The sequence below is a fragment of the Urocampus carinirostris genome, chromosome 18, assembly GCF_059441175.1.
Source record: "Urocampus carinirostris isolate Australia breed hairy pipefish chromosome 18, RoL_Ucar_1.0, whole genome shotgun sequence".
NCBI lineage: Eukaryota > Metazoa > Chordata > Actinopteri > Syngnathiformes > Syngnathidae > Urocampus > Urocampus carinirostris.
Window position 1 is genome coordinate 1,712,646 of NC_142366.1, and position 20,493 is coordinate 1,733,138.

Below are 20,493 nucleotides of genomic sequence, written 5' to 3' on the forward strand. Positions count from 1 at the left end.
TAGCCTTAAAGCCTTGCTGCGATCATTGCGAATGCACCGTTCCCGGAGGTACTGCAATACCGGGCCGATGCGTGGAGTGGACAGAGCAAGCTCTTATTCCATCTCCGGGTCAAAAACTATAGAAATGATCCCTATTCATGTATTGTAATTGTTAACGTTTTTTCTTTTATTTTGGCATACAGACAACATGACACTTTCACAAACTAGCAGCAACGACAGCTTGGTTTACTCAGTCTTTTGACCGGTGACATCATGTCTGATGTACAATATTAAAAGTAAGGTCACTCTTTCATTTTGATGATACAAAGCTTTAACTTTTGGCGTGTACGCTTGTTGACGTATCGTCTTGCTTTAGCTTTTGCCTCCAGGCTAAGCCCCGCCCACAGGTTGTGTCACAATGTTAACAAACACAGAAAGAGGTATAACAGGAACAGAAAAAGCAAAACACTTGTGTGTTGAATCGGTTTTTTTTTATTGGACAGTTAACACAAAAAAATAGAAGCTTAGCATGCAAATTTAGTAATTTAGCAATCTGATAAATTATGTCCCCCATCTTCAACTGAAGTCAAGGTTCCATCTTTGGGCGTCTTAGAGATCCATAAGTTGGCTTGCCTCCGTGCTGGGCTGGAGAAAGTAGCACAAGAACATGACATTGCATCCGGCAGGGATTGCCCAACGGTCGGACTCACCTGGCACTCTGCACGAGGCAATAACAAGTGCCTGCCGCCACCAGGATAAGCAGTAAAAGAGGGAAGGTTGGGAGGACTACGTACAGTGCCAACGGTCCTGCCAGAGGAGATGAATGTTTTCATTGAGACGGCCCTGACTGGATTGTTATTTTGCTTATGAACAATTAGAACCCGGACCCAAAGATGAATATGTCTGTTTTTCTTTTGTTTATATTGTCAGTAAATAGATTATGATGTATTCCAAAATTTGTGTAAAGTCTATATTTTCTCTGCCTACTGTCAGAATTGTCTTGGGAAAAAAATCAACGTGGGTGGAAAGTGTGTGCTTTTATGTACCTGAAGCTTCAGTCAGGGTTACATGATCCCCATCCAGTGTCGTTTCTGCGCACACACACGTAATGAGTACAGCAGTACCTTGAGATACGAGTTTGTGCAGATCAAAGCCATATATATCTATATCTGCATACTGAAGCTGTATCCCCCTAGTGTGAGGTGGCTAAAGTCAAAAACACACTCACCAAACATTTATTCCCATTCACTCATCCCAACCAGATAATGAATATTAAGCCCGCAGCACAACAAGTACACTGATTAACCCCTCCACCATACGTGTCATTCTTAACTATCCTTCACCATTCAAAGCTATCCTTAGCAAACACTCTTGCATCCATTTAATTAACAAACCTCACATCCAGAGCACTTTTAACCCCACCCATGCAATTATATGTGGGCCTTCCTCTCATTCTAATTCCCCCCACTTTTGCACTACACATTCTTTTTAGTCTTCATTCTTTCTACATGCCCAACAACAGCTGACGTACATGCAACCTACCCTCACACACTATAGCTGCTCTCCTGGTTTTTACACGCACCTCATGCTCCACTATATCCATATGCAAATCGAACAGCCAAAGTGACATGACACCCTTGCCTCAAACCCACTCTTACCAGAAACCACTGGCTCACATCATTCCCCATTCTCACACAGCAACCAGGCACCCATCCCATATATATTTAACACTTGCCACAAAAAAAATGTGTAGTCACTCCTATTTAAAAGTGACACTGAGAAGTTCGGGAGAAAATGAGCGTGGGGTTTTCACTGACCTATGCCCCACCCAGCAGCTGTGGTTCCCAGTTCCTCCTCCAAGTGGCGCTCTCCTGAGGAACCGAAAAGAGTCAAGAAAGGAGCATAACGATGGCGCCGTGCAGGCGACAGGACGGACCTGCTTGATATTTGCAGATGAAATTATGCTTCATGGAGCAGCGGTCGTCGTTCCATTGGTAGAGGTAAGCCCCGCCCAGTCCAGGAACTGCGCCCGGTTGGTGGTACATTACCACACACGACTCTGCCCCGCACGATGGTTCATCCAAGTACCATTTCCTGTTGACAAAATGGGTCAAACTCGTGACCCTCAGGCCAAATGTCATTCGCCATATGATTTTGTGTGGTTCGTAAGACAATCCAGAGAGAAGCACCACACAAAGAGGTAAGTATTAGTTTCAGGAGCGAGCAGCAGCAAGTCAACTGCAGGAGAGAGAGTGGGAAAGGTGAGATGGCACAACATTCATTTGGACAGGTAACTTAAAATTAGTTTTACCTGGTTATATCAGTATTATTTTCCCCCCATTTTATTAACACTCCACTTATTGAAACATGAATATTTTGTTTGTTTGTTTGTACATGATTCAATTGTTTGTTTGTTTGTACATGATTCAAATTTAATCTTTTCTTCCGGCGCCGTCACGAATGGCAGCCACTCCAGCAGCTCCCGTGTTATTTTCGATTGTTCTCAGCTCAGGGATGCTGCTGGAAATGTGAATTTCCCTTCGGGGATGAACAAAGTATCTATCTATCTATCAAAGATAAATGAGCGTCAAACAACGAGTTGCAGTTTTAAATATGACCACTAGATGTAGCCAAAGCTGCCACTCCCAAAGGTATATTTGCTATCTACCACTAATTAACCAGAGAACACTGAAGAAACCCATCCCTTTTTGATGTACTTATTAGTCACGGACGTGCTATTTTAGGCGTTAAGAAAAATATGTTTTTTTTTTTTTTAAAAAAGCACCAGGTTTTTTTTTCTTTTTTTCAGAAGTTTAAAGAAGCTTGAGCCACTATAATATTTAAAACAAACAGCAAAGTTTCATTTTTAAGGAAAACTTTTCCATAAAGATAAAAAGCAGGAAAACTAAATCTTTAATCATTAGTTGCTGCCCTGAATGAAATGATTATCTTATTAATTGATTAATCTTATGACTATTCTCGATTAATCGTTCAGTTGTATTTAAAAAAAACCTTCCTCTTTATTCAAATATTGACATTTTGTTACTAGAATAGTGAAAAAAAGAGTATTTTACAATATTAATCGTTAAAAAAAGGTGTAAAATACACCGTCAAGTATATACAGTACTTTCTTTATATGGTGTAAAAGGGGGCACCTTCCTTGTTTAAGGGACATGAGCTTTTGGAACAAGAAATCATTACAAATTTCAAAACCCAGTGACACGAATCAACATTAACATTCCAAGTGTTTGTCAAATAACTTAACAATATACAAAAGTACATACATATAATACAATATCAATGTATGCAGCTGCAAATGTATTTTAAAAAGTAAAAGAACATGGAGGGTTGCACGGCAGCGGAGTGGTTAGCGCATATGCGGCACAGTTCATGTCTTGGGAACCTCTCCTGCGTGGGTTCAAATCCAGCTCCAGACTTCCTGTGCGGAGTTTGTATATTCTCCCCGTGCTTTTTTCCTCCCACATTCCAAAAACATGCATTTCAGGTGAATTGGCCGGTCCAAATCGTCCCTAGGTGTGAATGAGCGAGTGATTTGTCTGTCCCCGTGTGCCCTGCGATTGGCTGGCAACCAGTTCAGGGTGTCCCCTGCCCACTGCCCGATGATTGCTGGGATGGGCTCCAGCACCCCCGCGACCCTACTGAGGATAAGAGGTGTAGCTAATGAGATGAGATGAAAAGAACATGGATATTTTTGTTGTTTAAAGGGACATGAGCTTTTGGAACAAGAAATAAATGCAAATGTGCAAACCCAGTAACATCTCATCTCATCAGCTGCACCGCCTATCCTCAGTAGGGTCGCTGGGATGCTGGAGCCCATCCCAGCAATCATCGGGCAGTGGGCAGGGGACACCCTGGACTGGTTGCCAGCCTATCGCAGGGCACACGGGGACAGACAACTCACTCGCTCATTCACACCTAGGGACAATTTGGACCGGCCAATTCACCTGAAATGCATGTTTTTGGAATGTGGGAGGAAACCGGAGTGCCCGGAGGAAACCCACGCAAGCACGGGGAGAACATACAAACTCCACACAGTAAGGCCGGGAGCTGGATTTCAACCCACTTAGGAGGTTCCCACGACCTCAGAACTGTGCCGCACACGCGCTAAGCACTGCGCCGCCGTGCCGCCCACCCAGTAACATGATTTTCAACATTAACAGGGAAAAAGTAACCACTATCACCTTTGCACACCAACTCATTCTTCCTTCGTTGAAAACTTTGGATAGCAATAAAAAAATGTGAGCATGTCAATGAGGATCATGATGACAGCTGCTTGCTGTGGCGTGTATGATGTCTCTTTTTCGTCATGAAGCTTGTCATTGTTTGCTGTCTTCCATTGAGATAAGAACGTATAGTATTTTAATGGCACAATTTACAAGGACATAATAATCACTCAGACTTTGCCAGAAAATTAAAACTTGATGCTTAATCTTAAACTTAATAAGACTGCTCAAGCTTACTCCCTTTTGGGCACATATTAATGATAACACTGTATTGTTCAGCTGATTTGTTTTTCGCGTGTTTGGTAAAAAGAATGTGTTGTTCCCTTTAACTAGTGGTTGGTATGTTTTTTGTGCTGTGCCCAAATAAACTTAATTGTTTCATTTAACTGAAATAAAAAGTGTCTTGCTCACACACACACACTCAGTCACTAACAACCTAACGCTGGCACATCAAGTGAACGTTAAGTTTCCTCACTTCATCACTACGACTTAGCCAGAAAATTAAAGCCTGATGATGTCTAATCTTACTACTATTGTGTGAAAGTTGAGTATTTTTTATAACGCACAATTAAACAGTGTTTAAGATGATTTACTGAAATAAAAAGAATCTTACAAATACACACGCAGTCATCAGCTAAAAAGCAAACATCGGCTATCTACAAAGGTCACGTTTCCATTCTTAAAATGCAAAGAACAAACAAAAGCTAATCATGTAGTAACTGAGCTCCCCTCATTCTCTTCGGTGAATCCAATATGTTTTCATTTTGTGTGCTGCCTCACCATAATGGTGTTCCCATGCCATTTCACTTATTTGTTTTGTGAAGTGTGGAGTGCTCCCACACTTTTGCGGACTTTTCTCCGTGTCGGTCATTGTTTCATGAGTTGAAATGACCGTTGCCTTTGAAAATCCCACCTTAGTTCGGTCTCAGCGCCTTAATATTAAAATGTTACAGCCCAAGCCTGACACCAACCAATTAACTTGATTTAAGGGACTTGGCCCGAAGCATACCCACTTTTTTACATTTTATTTTTGAGGACTTGGGAGGAAGGCTGATTTTTGCTATCTCTGCCGCCCGCTTCTCTTGGTCTGACAGTGCTGCAGACCGCGCGAGCGCTGATAAGTGACAATGCTGCGGTGCATGCATCCTCGACAAAGATACAATGAACAATGACGGGTGGATATTAAAAAAAGTCAGCGAGAGAGAAGCACCGGCCCAAACCCAAATGTAATCAATTAAATTTTAGGCCTGACCTGTACCTCAGGGCGCTGCAGAGCATTCACGTTGGATCAACCTTCATATTTGCAGTGGGGTAACGCCCACCCACTTGACTTCCACCTGTCTCCCTTTTCCTCATTCCCCCACTTCCTCTTTTTCCCTCCCAAGCTGGACACCACAATCCATCCATAAATCCATTGTCTTCTGCTTATCCGAGGTCGGGTCGCGGGGGCAGCAGCCTTAAAAAGGAAGCCCAGACGTCCCCATCCCCATCCACCTCCTCCAGCTCATCCGACGGGACCCTGAGGCGTTCCCAAGGCAGCCGAAAGACATAGTCTTTCCAACGTGTCCTGGGTCGCCCCCGGGGCCTCTTGCCGGTGGGACATACCCGGTACACCTCCCGAGGGAGGCGTCCAGGGGGCATCCTTATCAGATGCCCAAGCCACCTCAACCGGTTCCTCTCAACGCGGAGGAGCAGTGGCTCTACACCGAGTCCCTCCCAGATAACTGAGCTTCTCACCTTATCTCTAAAGGAGAACCCAGCCACCCTGCGGAGGAAACTCATTTCGGCCACTTGCATCCGGGATCGTGTTCTTTCGGTCATGACCAAAAGTTCATGACCATAGGTGAGGGTAGGAACGTAGATCGACCGGTAGATCGAGAGCTTTGCCTTTCGGGTCAGCTCCCTCTTCACCACGTCGGACCGGTACAGGGTCCAAATGACGGCACATGCTGCACCGACCCGTCCGTCAATCTCCCGTTCCATCCTACCCTCACTCGTGAACAAGACCCCAAGATACTTGAACTCCTCCACTTCGGGCAAGACCTCCTCCCCGACCCGGAGGGAGCATTCATCCCTTTCCCGACTGAGTACTATTGCCTTGAACTTGGAGGTGCTGATCCTCATCCTGGCCGCTTCACACTCCGCTGCGAATCGCTCCAGCGAGAGCTGAAGATCATGGCCTGAGGAAGCCAACAGCACCACGTCATCTGCAAAAAGCAGTGACGCAATGTTGAGGCCCCCAAACCGGAATCCATCCCCACCAAGGCTGCGCCTAGAAATTCTGTCCATAAAAGTTATGAACAGAATCGGTGACAAAGGGCAGCCCTGGCGGAGCCCAACCCTCACCGGGAACGAATCCGACTTACTGCCGGCAATGCGGACCAGACTCTGGCATTGGGCATACAGGGACCGCACAGCCCAGATAAGACTGTGCGGTACCCCAAACTCCCGAGGCACCCCCCACAGGGCCTCCCGAGGAGCATGGTCGAATGCCTTCGCCAAGTCTACAAAACACAGGCAAACTCCCATGCACCCTCAAAGACCCTGCAGAGTGTATAGAGCTGGTCCAGTGTTCCACGGCCAGGACGAAAACCACACTGTTCCTCCTGAATCCGAGATTAGACTTCCTGGCGGCCCCTTCTCTCCAGTACCCCTGAATAGACCTTACCAGGGAGGCTGAGAAGTGTGATTTCCCTGTAGTTGGAACACACTCTCCTGTCCCCCTTCTTAAAGACAGGAACCACCACCCCAGTCTGTCAGTCCAGAGGCACTGTCCCCGATGTCCACGTGATGTTGCAGACAACACAACATCCAGAGCCTTAATGAACTCTGGGCGGATCTCATCGACCCCCGGGGCCATGCCACCGAGGAGTTTTTTGACCACCCCGGTGACTTCAACCCCAGAGATACGAGAGCCCAACCCAGAGTCCTCAGGCTCTGCTTCCCAGAGGAAGACGTGTCGGTGGGATTGAGGAGGTCTTCGAAGTACTCCGCCCACCGATTCACAACGTCACGGGTCGAGGTCAGCAGCGCCCCATCGGCACTATACACAGTGTCAATGGCACACCGCTTTCCCCCCTATGACGCCGGATGGTGGACCAGAATTTCCTTGAAGCCGTTCGGAAGTCGGCTTCCATGGCTTCGCTAAACTCCTCCCATGCCCGATTTTTTGCCTCTTAACTGCCAAAGCCGCATTCCGCTTGGCCAGCCGATACCTGCTAGCTGCTTTGAGAGTCCCACAGGCAAGGAAGGCCCGATAAGACTCCTTCTTCAGCTTGACAGCATCCCTCACCGCCGGTGACCACCAACGGGTCTGAGGGTTGCCGCCGCGGCAGGCACCGACTACCTTACGGCCACAGCTTCGACAATGGAGGCGCGGAACATGGTCCTTTCGGACTCAATGTCCCCCGCCTCCCTCTGGACATGGGCAAAGTTCTGCCGGAGGTGTGAATTGAAACTTCTTCTGACAGGAGATTCTGCCAGCCGTTCCCAACAGACCCTCACAACACGCTTGGGTCTGCCGGGTCGGGCCGGCATCTTCCCCCACCATCGAAGCCAACTCACCACCAGGTGGTGATGAGTTGACAGCTCCGCCCCTCTCTTCACCAGAGTGTCCAGAACATGCAGCCGCAGATCCGACGAAACAACGACAAAGTCGATCATCGAACTACGGCCTAGGGTGTCCTGGTGCCAAGTGCACATATGGACACCCTTATGTCTGAACATGGTGTTCATTATGGACAAACTATGACGGGCACAGAAGTCCAATAACGAAACACCACTCGGGTTCAGGTCAGGGGGGCCGTTCTTCCCAATCACGCCCCTCCAGGTCTCACTGTCATTGCCCACGTGAGCGTTGAAGTCTCCCAGCAGTACGAGGGAGTCCCCAGGGGGCGCGCTCTAAAGCACACCCTCTAAAGACTGCAAGAAGGGTGGGTACTCCGAACTGCTATTTGGTGCATAAGCACAAACAAGAGTCAGGAACCGTACCCCCACCCGAAGGCGGAGGGAGGCTACCTTCTCGTCTACTGGGGTGAACCCCAACGTACAGGCGCCGAGCCGTGGAGCAACTACCGTATTTTCCGCACTATATGGCGCACCATGTTATAAGGCGCACCTTCAATGAATGATATATTTTAAAACTTATGCCATACATAAGACGCACCCCATTATAAGGCGCTATAAGTGCATGCTGGTTTAAGATCAGGTAATTGTGCAATTTTGTAATTGTAATCCTGTGCAGTCCTTCGAGACATTTTTGGGATTAAGGGCTATTTACGGTAAATAAATGTGACGACTTGACTACAGTAGAGAATGTAGTTACTTCATGCAACCTCTAGATGTTGCCACGCTCAAGGGAATGTCAACAAAATATTCAAAAAGGTCAAACTTTATTAACAAACAAGCTTTCCACAACTCCATTCACTCCCAAAATAAATAAACAGCCGTTTTATTATTTTCTCTGAGGTAAAGCATTTTCGTGACACATCTTTGACATCTTTGAACAACATCGACATATCATTTTATTTTTTGTCCATTTAGTCAACACGCAAAGAAAAAAACGTCTGATACTGTTATTTTAAATGAAACGTTAGTGCAATCGCAATAAAGTGACACTCGTAATGTGCAAAAACAACGAGTGCAAAGCAATAACATAATAACTGTAAAATGTAAAACGTAAACACACAAAAGAAAAACAAAGATCACTCTATAAGCTCCTCATCGACGAATCCCTCGAATTCATCTTCTGCTGTGTTCGAATTGACCATATCTCAGTGAATGGGCCATCCAACACGTCCGGTGTTTTTGTGCCAGCGCTGTTGCCTTCATACGTATAGTTATCGTACTGACACTTCTGCTTGCCGCTCTTTGTTGAACAACCCACTGTTCAAGTGTCTCCTCTAACTCTGGCCATCTTGCTTTATTGCCACGGAAACTTTGTTGAGTTTTCCTTACTTGGCGGAGCTTATCTTCATCCTTTCTCCACTTCCGTACCATCGATTCATTTAAGTTTAACTCTCTCGCTGCCGCTCTATTGCCGTGTTGTGCTGCGTGACTGATCGCTTTGAGTTTAAACTCGGCGTTGTACGCGTGTCTCTTAACAGGAGCCATTTTCTTATACAAATGCACGTATGAAAGAGAATCTCGCTCTCTCTCTCTCTCGCTCTCTCTCTCTCTCAAACGTGACATTCTGAATAATTCTGCGTTTGTTTAAGGTAAATTGTGCTTTACATCTTCACCAGTCATAACCCTGGATTCAGACAAATACTGTATTTGTTGAATATGAATTAAGCAGTTTAATGGGGTAGCCATTTTGCCACTTAGTAAACAAATACAACACGAGCCCCGGCAACTACCAATCGTTTAATATTTCCCAGTATACACAGCGCGAAAAATGGAGTCGGCGGCTGTTTCTCGTAGTTGCGAGACCTTGCGAATTTAATATTGAGCCATATATAAGGCGCACTGTGTTATAAGGCGCATGGTCAGCTTTTGAAAAAAAACAAGACTTTTAGGTGCGCCTTATAGTGCGGAAAATACGGTAATATGCGCCTCTCAGCACGGGCAACTCCAGAGTGGAAGAGAGTCCAACCCCTTTCGAGAGGACTGGTACCAGAGCCCAAGCCGTCCGTGGAGGTTTGTCTGACTATATCTAGTTGGAATTTCTCAACCTCACGCACCAACTCGGGCTCCTTCCCTGCAAGAGAGGTAACGTTCCTTGTCCCAAAAGCCAGTTTCTGTAGCCGGGGATCCACGCGCCAAGGACCCCTCCCTTGGCCGCTACCCAGCTCTCTGCGCACCCGAACCCTTTGGCCCCTCCTACAGGTGGTGAGCCCATGGGAAGAGGGTCCCACGTCTGTGCCCGGCCGGCCCCCGTGGGCCCCTGGCCACCAGGCACTCGCCAGCGGACCCCACCTCCAGGCCTGGCTCCAGAAGGGGGCCCCGATAACCCGCGTCTGTGTGAGGGAAATTGAGGACCATTGTTTTTGCTCATCATAAGGGGTCATCTGATCTGCATTTTGTCCGGCCACTCACCTAGAACCTGTTTGCCATGGGGTGACCCTACCAGGGGCTTATAGCCCCTGACAACATAGCTCCTAGGATCATTGGGACACACAAACTCCTCCACCACGATAAGGTAGCAGATCAAGGTTAAAACACTTAATCTGACTGCATACGCGAGCAACACTTTTCATACAAATGTAACTGTTTGCAATGTCAAACAATGATGAAAAACTGTCAGATGTAAATTGAATAATATGTTTTAATTTAATTATGTGCAGTAATTGAATCGGCTAGTATCAAATGGGAGTGAAGTCTGTTATCTCGTGTTTGCAAAAAAAAGGGTCTTTTCTGGTTGCTTCACCTGAAGGCGGCAGGGCTGCCGTCAGTCCACCTGTAACGTTGCGAGCAGGAAACGGCGCCTTCCTCCTCGTCCACGCGCGCTAAACCAATCCAGAAGTCACCGTCTGATATTTCAGAACCTGAATGCAGCTCCTGGAGCAAAACAATTCTGATGATGGTGATGATAAAGATGATGATGGTGTTGATGTCATAACAACCTCAAGCAGCGCCTGAATATGTTTCTGTTCCTGCGGCGATCGGATGCTGACAAGCTGCCCGCCATCCACACGGCAGGCGAGCTCAGCTTCCTGGAAATCCACACGGCTCGATACGTGTTGGAAGTGCGCCATCTTGTAGCATGCTCTCCACGTCCCGCCCATGCACACCTGCTGACCTTTTAAGGGACAGTGTGTAATATTAAGTGCCTCTCAGTGGTACAAAAACCGTTCATTCTGTAAAACAAACATAATTCGAATACCAGGCAAAATACATGAACTATCATACCAACGTTAATAAAAAAAAAAAATCATAGGTCGAGAAATATGTATTTCTTTTACATACTGGAATCCCTACCAAAGAATCGCAGCCATGTTTGTCTGGCAGATTGCTGCTATGCTGTGCTCATGGCACTGGTTGTTCACATTAGGATGCAGTGCCATCTAGTGGTCAAATATTACAGATTGGGGCTCTAAAGGGACCGTTTGTAATATGTAGTCCTCCTTTTTTGCTTTTGTCATGGGTATATGGTAATTTTGTTTCTGTTTACTGGTAATGGAGCTAAAAGCAATGAGTTTCACAAATGGAGCACCTGTTAGTGGAAAACTAATAATAACGTGAAATATATAGTACTTTCAAAACGGAACAATGCAGTTCATTAATAATGAAGACAAATTTTTTTTACAACAAACAGCCACATCAAAGAAAGTGAATCTCTGGGAGATTTATCATTTATTACATAAAGTATATACATGTCAATGTTTTCTTGACTTGCTGTAAAAAGGCTTTTGATGTCTAAAATAAAACCACACTTCTTTCACTGTATTCATGATTAACAAGGAAAATTCCTAAATTGGGCCATTCATGGTTGTTGTTATCAATATGAACAAAGCCCCATAGCTGCAAGATTTTCCAGGAACAATTTCCATATGTAGTGCTTTTTGACCTTTACATGCAATGCATATTGTACAATTTAATAGTTATTTGACACTCATTACTATGGAACAAAATCAGGGTTGTCACATGTTGTCAATGTCAATTATGTAAAGCGTCATTCATGCTGAAGAACAGAATGACGCTTTACACCAGGGGTCTCAAACTCAATTGAGTTGGGGGATGCTGAAGCTAGGATGTGGGTGAGGCTGGGACAAATGGTCTTTTTCCAGAAAAAGTGCTGATAAAAACATTCCACTCTTCTTAAAAGGACAGTGTCTTATTTATATATATATATATATATATATATATATATATTTATTTATTTATAAATATATTTATATTTATCTCTCATGTGTAGAGCTGCCAACATTGAGTCCAAGGAAGAAGACAAACTACAGAGACTGAAAATGAACAAAAAGCAGCCCTTCCCATTTTGACTTGGCCTTTTCCAATGAAAGTCAAAAAGGAGGGAAATAGATTTTTCTTAAAAAATGATCAAAAAAAATGAAAGGAAGAAATGACAAAAAGATTAAAAAAGGAAACGGGAATAGAAAAAGAGAAGGAAAAGGAAAGAAAATTAAAAGAAAAAAAGACAAAAAGGGAAAAAAATGCAATTTCTTATTTCATTTTTCTGTTTTTCACTTTTTTAAATTTTTCTTTTCATTATTTTTTGCGTTTTACTTTTTGTCTTATTTCTTTTTTGTTATTGTCTTATTTTTTAATCTTGTCCATTTTTCAAGTTTGAGACCCCTGGTATGCACCAAAAAACAATGGCGACCAGATGATAAAGAAAGTTACTCTATCTGAGTCAAATCAGGAGGCTTCTTCTGCTACTGGGATCCATGGAAACCAGTACTATTGTAGTAGAATATAAACCTGCTTACGTTAGGAGAATAAACTTGCTTGCATTTCTTCAGAGGGCTCGTTGACATTTAGAAAGACTTGCTTACACTTGGGAGAAAGGTTGCTTACATTTTGGGAAGGTCTCAGTAGACGGAGAGTATAAACAAATAGACAAGAGGCTCCAGCAAAGGGCAAACTGACCCAAAAGTAAAAACATTTCCAAGGACTATGGAATACGGGACAACCCCCTTCACGTGGCTGTATTGAAAGTATAAGACTCACGCTGTCTGTAGATTCTTTGAGTTATTCTTGTGACACTGCTGTATAAAATAAGAGCTCCCTCTTGCAACATTGATTCCTGCATTCTCTGTGAACGCGTACGAGACAAATTCTCTTCAACACTATCTGTTGTCATGTGGGGAAGCAAACCCCTATGCAAAAAAAGGCCTGGAGAGGAATGGGCGTCACCAGGCTGTACTTGCCAAAGTACAGTGGTGCCCCTAAAACCCTAGGGGTAACCGTGACGTGGTACAAAAAACAAACACAGATTTAAATACTAGCCAAAAATACATGAACTATCATACCAATGTTAATTACTATAAATATTCATAGGTGGAGAAACCATACCTAGTCTTCACCACAAATGTCTGTCCTCTTGCTGCAAAGTTTGCTTGTTTTTCATTTTCGTTAGACAATACTGTGCCATCTAGTGGTCAAATATTACCAGGGTTGGGCATTAGGGTTACTTTAAAAAAATGTGGTTATAGTTACCACTTCTTCCAAAAAGTAACTAAGTTATTAACTCGTTTTTTTTATAGTCAAAGTAATTAGTTGTTTGGAAAAGTATTTTTTGGACAGTATTTGAATCAGTTGAATAGAGAACTGACACTTAGTTGTGTTAAAGAACCTTGTATTATGTATTGCACCTCTTCAGCAACAGATTTATTTTGCACTTGAAGTGCAACAAAAAGAAACAGTAAACAATATAATAAAATAACAATCAGCAGTAAACAATAAAAAGGGAGTTTAATCAAAGAAATCTAACTCGAATGGTCCGTTGTAGAGATTGGAATTCTGACTCATTTTTCGAAAACCTGCTCTTTCTAAAAAGAAAAAGATCAAATAAAAAATAATTTCAGGATCTCAGCCCCAACCATAATAAAGCATGTCACCCTTTTCCGGCTGAGTACCATGGTCTCGGTGCTGATCTTCATCCAGCCGCTTTACACTTGGCTGTGAATCACACCAGCGAGAGCTGAAGATCACGGCTTGAGGAAGCCAAGAGCACCACATCATCAGCAAAAAGCAGAACTGCAATGCCAAAACCGGCCTCCTTTCCCCACCAATGCTGCACCTAGAAACTGTGTCCATAATGTTATTAACAGAATCAGTGACAAAAGGAACCCTGGCAGAGTCCAACTCCCACTGCATATAAATCAGAGCTACATAAAATGCGGACCAAACTCTGGCATCAGGCATACAATGGACCGCACACCCTGGATAAGACTGTGTTGTACCCCATACACCCGAAGCAACCCCCACAGGGCTTCCCAAGGAAATAAAATGCCTTCTTCAAGTTCACAAAACACATGGGGAAACTCCCATGTATACTCGAGGACCCTGAAGTGTGTGTAGAGCTGGTCCACTGTTCCACACTGCTCCTCTTGAATCCAAGATTTAACTTCCTGACAAACACTTTTCTCCAGTACCCCTGAATAGACCTTACCAGGGAGACTGAGAAGGGGGATTCCCCTTTAGTTGGAACACACTCTGCGGTCCCTCTTTTTTGAAAAGGGGAATTATCCTAGTCTGCCAGTCCAGAGGTACTGTTTCCGATGTCCACGCAATGTTGCAGAGGCGTGTCAACCATGACATGCCTAAAGCATACAGAGCCTCATCCACCCCTGGGGCATTGCCACAGAGGAGCTTTTTGACCACCTCAGTGACTTCAACCCCAGTGAGATGAGAGCCTTCAAAGTATTCTGCCCTCTGATTCCCGATGTCCGGGTCGAGGCCAGCAGCGCCCCATCTCCACAGTGGATGGCTCAGCGCGTTCCCCCCCTAAGACGCCGGATGGTGGACCGGAATTACCTCAAAGCTGTTCTGAAGTTACCTTCAAAGGCCTCACCAAACTCCACCCATGCCTGAGTTTTTTGCCTCGGCAACTGCTGAAGCCACATTTCGCCTGGCCAAGAAACAGGCATGCCAGGAGAGCCCGATAAGACTCCTTTAGCTTGACCAGCAACGGATCTGAGGGTTGCCGCGACAGCAGGTCCCGATTACACTATGGCCGCAGCTTCGATCAGCCGCCTCGACGATAGAGGCATGGAACATGGTACACTTGGACTCAATGTCCCCCGCCTCCCCCGAGATATGTGCAAAGTGTTGCCGGAGGTGTGAATTGAAACTCTGGCGGTTCCCAACAGACCCTCACAACACACTTGGGTCTGCCATCGGAGCTAACTCACCACCAGCTCCGCCCCTCTCTTCACCTGAGTGTTCAAAACATGCGGCTGCAGGTCCCATGAAACGAGTACAAAGTCGATCATCGAACTGTGTTCTACGGTGTCCTGGTGCCAATTGCACATATGGACAGCCATATGTTTGAACATACTGTTTCTTATCGACAAGCCATGACGGGCACAGAAGTCCAATAACAATACACCACTCTTGTTTAGGTCAGGGGAGGCTGGCTGCAGAGACCACGGATTATTGCAAACTACAGACTAGTATTACACGATCCCCTGTTCTAAAACCTAAGGGGCATGCTCTCAAGCACACCCTCCAAGGACTCCAAGAAGGTTGGTTACTCTGAACTGCTATTTGGTGTATAGGCACAAACAACAGGCAGGACCCATCCCTCTACACAAAGGCGGAAGGAGGCTTCCCTCTTGTCTAACCGGGATGAACCCAGACGTACAGGCGCTGAGCCGTGGCACAACAAATATGCGCCTTTCACCAAGGACTACAGAGTGGGAGAGAATCCAACCCCTTTGGCGAAAACTGGTACCAGAGCCCAAACTGTGTGTGGATGTGAGCCTGACTTCTCAACCTTACACACTAACTCAGGCTCCTTCTTCGCCAAGGAGGTAACATTCCATGTCCCAAAAGCCAGTTTCTGTAGCCAGGAATTGCCACGCCAAAAAAACCCTCCTTTGGCTGCTACCCAGCTCTCTGCGCACCCAACCCCTTTGGCCCCTTGTGTCACAAACGCTAAGTACTTATTGCTAACATTACAGATGTGCCTACTAGCTACTTTCACGTTAGCCACTTGCATAACTTTAGCAATTAATACTATTAAATTATAAAAGCTTATTCTATTTTCACAAACACTTACTACTAATTGGCAGCATTGTAGATACACCTGCTGAAAACCCCAATGGTTTTTAAGAATAACAGATCATAGTCTGTTATGGCTGTCCCTGGCCTTGGTTCAGCTTTTTAATTTTTGTTATTGCTAATTCACCAGCTAGCTGTATTAGCAAATAACATCGGTGTTTGTCACAGATACACTCAATACGTCAGTGCACTGTAGCAGCCAACTAACTAGCAGTCCACCAACTAGCACCCTACCAAGTAGCACCCCACAAACTAACGTGCCTACGTGGTGGCCATATTGGTCAGCTCAACGTCCCTGTCAAGGCAATGTATGTACATTTAAAATAAATCATAACTTGCACATTTTTAAAAGTGCATCCATAAGCAGCACAACGAGTCGCCATTCTCTTTTTTCCCCTCTGCCCACATGTACTGGAACATACTGATAATTTCACCTAACAAGTTTAGGAACCCTGCTCAAAGGGGCGTGTCCTACCTAGTCTTCTATTGACCCTTTGCACCCGTGTCCCAACCACGTGACGTCAACATGCTTAGACGGCAGTAGGCGGGATTAAACAGTGGATGAGGGCCGTAAGTGTTACACAACAACAAACACCATTATACTAATCAACACCATTGGCAATAACTAGTCAAACGAACATTGTGCAGATGCTCACCTTGACGGAAGTTGCAAAAACCACTATTCAGAGAAACGGATGATAATGATAGCAATGTTAGCTAGTGATGCTGTACTCCTCCACACCATCTGTAAAACTATATTGTAAAGTACCAGTGCTTATCTAAAACCTTATACAAATCTGGATGCTTACCAGTTCTTTGTTGCTGGTACGTGTTACTGTGCTTTGTTTTGATGACAATTGCCCAAGGGAAGCTCAGATGGCTCTATCTATCTATACCAGAGCCATATCCCCCTAGTGGGAGGTGGCTAGAGTCAAGAACACATTCCTGACTCTTTCTGGGAGATTGGTAGAGAGCGGGGATCCCCAGCCCCCTCGCTCAACCCAACGGATGTGTTGGGAGTCATTAGGTGACCCCTACTGCCGAGCCCCAAGCAGGGAGGCAATGAATACCAATGTTGTAAGTCTTAGGTATAACTCGGCCGAGGCTTGAACCAGCAATATAAAGTAGATCTGAATCTGAATCTGAATCTGAATATAAATATATATACACAGTGGAACCTCAGTTCAAACAAATTGGTTCTCGACCCAAAATTTCGAGAAATTCTTGCTTCGCTTTTCGTTCAAAAAATCGGAGTTCGAACGCCGGTACGCTAAGGGCGATGCTGAGCGGCGTACGAGTGTAGATTGCCCCCACCCCTCGTGAAAAACTGTTGTCACGGCAACGCGCACTCCTTCTCTGCTTTCGTTTTTCAAAAGCGGTGAAGGGAGTGTTTTAACTCCTAATTATGCCTCAGACGAAGGTTGGTGCAAGCGGCAAAGTTGCTACAGGTGAAAAAAGAGGAGTAGTGCGTACAACTATTGCATTTAAAAAAGAAATAATAGCAAAATATGAAGAAGGTGTGCGAGTTTCCCTTCTTTCAGGAATACAGCATGGCTTCTGCAGACAACCGCCAAGGTAAGAAATCCTACTCATAATTCTTTTCTTTATCCTTTAACCGCTCACCACTTGTTGTGAAGACCTGGGTGCTAAATGACGTGTAGACAACCAGATTTTTTTATTTTTACACGTTCATGTTAGCGTAATCTTTCGTACGGAAGATTACGCTAACACGAACGTAAGATTAGCCTGGGTTAGACATTTAGGGTGTTGGAATGGATTAAAACAATTTTACATTACTTTTAATGGGAAAAAACGACTTCGGTGATCGTACAAATCGGTTTTCATACAAAGAAATGGAACAGATTATGGTCGAGAACCGAGGTTCCACTATATATATATATATATATATATATATATATATATATATATATATATATACATATACATACATACATACAGTGGAACCTCGGTTCTCGACCATAATCCGTTCCAGAACCCTGTCCGAAAACCGATTTGTTCGATCAACGCAATCATTTTTCCCATTAAAAATAATGTAAATCGTTTTAATCCGTTCCAACACCTTGAACGTTTACCTTGAATGTTCAACGTAAACATAAAGCTAACCCAGGCTAATCGTACGCTCGTGTCACCGTGAGAAAGATTACGCTAACATGAACGTGTAAAAATAAAAAAATCAGGTCGTTTACAAGTCATTTAGCACCCGGGTCTCCACAAAAAGTGGTGGGCGGATCATTGGAATCGGGGCTCCGTTACAACCCCCTCAATGTTGGGCTCCGTTCCAACCCCCTCAATGTTGGGCTCTGTTCCAACACCCTGAATTTTTACCATGAATGTTTAACGTACACTTAAAGCTAACCAAGGCTAATCGTACGTTCGCGTTATCGTAATCTTTCGTACGGAAGATTAAGCTAACATGAATGTGTAAAAATAAAAAAATCAGGTCGTTTACAAGTCATTTAGCACCCGGGCCTCCACAACAAGTGGTGAGCGGTTCATTGGAAAGGGGGCCCTGTTCCAACACCCTGAATGTTTACCTCGAATCATAAAGCTAGCCCAAGCTAATCGTACGTTCGAGTTATCGTAATCTTCAGGTGGACGGTGGGCAGAGAGATGGAGTAGGAAGGACTGACATGTCTTAAATGCAATAGTTGTACGCACTACTTTTCTTTTTTCAACTGTAGCAACTTTGCTGCTTGCACTGACTTTCTTTGGAGGCATAATTAGGGGCTAAAACACCTCGTACACCTATAATAAAAGCGAAAGCAAAACGAAGCACATCCGCACGCGATAACAGTTGGTCATGCCGCTCAGCATCACACCCTGGCGTACACACTCACGCATTACCGGGGTTCGAACTCCGATTTTTTGACCGAACAGCGAAGCAATATATTCTCGAAATTTTTGGTCGGACTCAGATTTGTTTGAACTGAGAGACGTTCGAAAGCTGAGGTTCCACTGTATATATATATATATATATATATATATATATATATATATATATACCGTATTTTCCGCACTATAGGGTGCACCGGGTTATAGGACGCACCCCCAAAAAATAGTTTTTGGTCCTATATCTTCCATAGATAAGGCGCACCGGATTATAAGGCGCTTCAATGGGAACATCGGCAAAACAGTCAGATGATTCAGTCAAACTGATTACCCCCTTAACATTCCCAAAGCTTGCAAAGAAGCAAATACGTGTCGTAGACACGTGCGGATGCGCTGTCCGTACGATGTCGCTCAAATGCATCGTTTCAAATATCATTCGGAAGATTAAAGTCTTGGGATTCAAGAAATGCCAACCATTCCTCAGTTTCTATTTTCTTTTTCGCTCGCAACTTTACTGTGCATATGACAATAAACACTTGGAATTGAGTTTAATTCACTCAACTCATCACAGCAACATCAAGATCGTTCTAAAACAAGATACCGGGAAAATATAAAGCCGCATAGCTCACCTAAGTTCTCACGTTCAATAATGATACGCAACCATGGTCTTCTTACAACCGTGGGTGTAGTAAATCCAGGAGAGTAAAATATTTACAAATACAGACTAATGAAGCATGTTTCTTTATGGCGTAGTTTACCAAACTTGCTATTCAGTCATCTTTTTCGGCCAATTGCAAGGTTTGTTTTCGCCCTCTAGCCTATCCGAGGCTCCAAATAACTTCAGCCAACAGCGATCGATTTAACTGATAATTGACACATCTTTTTCGGCCAATTGCAGGGTTTGTTTTGGCCCTCTGGCCTATCCGAGGCTCCGAATAACTTCAGCCAATAGCGATCGATTAAAATGATGATTGACACATTGGTTGGCCAATGAAACGCCGGTATATAAATCCCAGCATACACCGCGGACTACTCCACGTTCAGGGGGAAAATTGAGTCTGCGGCTGTTGCGTAAGTTGCGAGACCTTGCGATTTAATATTGAGCCATATATACGGCGCACTGTATTATAAGGCGCATGGTCAGCTTTTGAAAAAAATTAAGGCTTTAGGTGCGCCTTATAGTGCGGAAAATACGGTATATATATATATATATATATATAGAGTCTTCCAAATATGTAATGTATATGACGTAATGGTTATAGATTGGTGTGGAGAACAAAAATTTAGTTTTTAACTCGGATTAGTGTTTTAAAGAAGGGTTTGTAATTTTTTTTTTTAATCAGACAACAAACAACACCTCATTAAATCAAATTACACTAAGAGCTTCCCGTGTAAACTTCTAACTACACACTCTTAGAGAGATTAGCTCCAGTGTCATCACAATTCCACACAGTCATCACTATTTTCACATTGTGGAACGAATGGAGCTTCTTTCCTTCCCCCCCCAGTCATCCGTACTCACCGCTTAAGACTCTCCCTCCATGGACCGCTGTGACAATAAAGATGGCAGCTAGCACAAACCTCAGGTCGTGGGTCATTTTGCCTTCTCGATTTTGGAAATAATCCCCTAGAAAGAAGAAAGAGCACATCTCTTCTCTTCTCTTCTCGCTGTTAAAGTAAGTGAAGCTGATCAGGATCGTCATTTGGGTCCACCCCTTTCCTCAGCACCGTTCTATCCCCT

General features: G+C 44.4%; 1 protein-coding gene and 1 pseudogene across 1 annotated transcript; both read right to left on the minus strand.

The window, feature by feature from the left end:
• Positions 1–26: 26 nt before the first annotated feature.
• LOC148347992 (U2 spliceosomal RNA) lies at positions 27–143 on the minus strand (annotated as a pseudogene).
• Positions 144–456: 313 nt separating this feature from the next.
• chodl (chondrolectin) lies at positions 457–20,467 on the minus strand. The gene is made up of 8 exons (XM_088322687.1): positions 20,275–20,467; positions 10,787–10,962; positions 10,591–10,721; positions 1,916–2,073; positions 1,797–1,850; positions 1,026–1,070; positions 690–786; positions 457–624 (listed from the first exon to the last, which is right to left on the minus strand). Exons 1-8 carry the CDS (start codon positions 20,453–20,455, stop codon positions 525–527), a joined length of 942 nt encoding a protein of 313 aa, XP_088178813.1. The 5' UTR covers positions 20,456–20,467; the 3' UTR covers positions 457–524.
• Positions 20,468–20,493: the final 26 nt, after the last annotated feature.

Coding starts and splice junctions, on each gene's coding strand:
- chodl (XM_088322687.1), bottom strand. CDS start 20,455: ATGACGATCCTGATCAGCTTCACTTACTTTAACAGCGAGAAGAGAAGA. Junction 10,722..10,786: donor ATATTCAGGCGCTGCTTGAG/GTTGTTATGACA, acceptor GTTTTGCTCCAG/GAGCTGCATTCAGGTTCTGA. Junction 2,074..10,590: donor GGCAGCCCTGCCGCCTTCAG/GTGAAGCAACCA, acceptor TTTTGTCAACAG/GAAATGGTACTTGGATGAAC.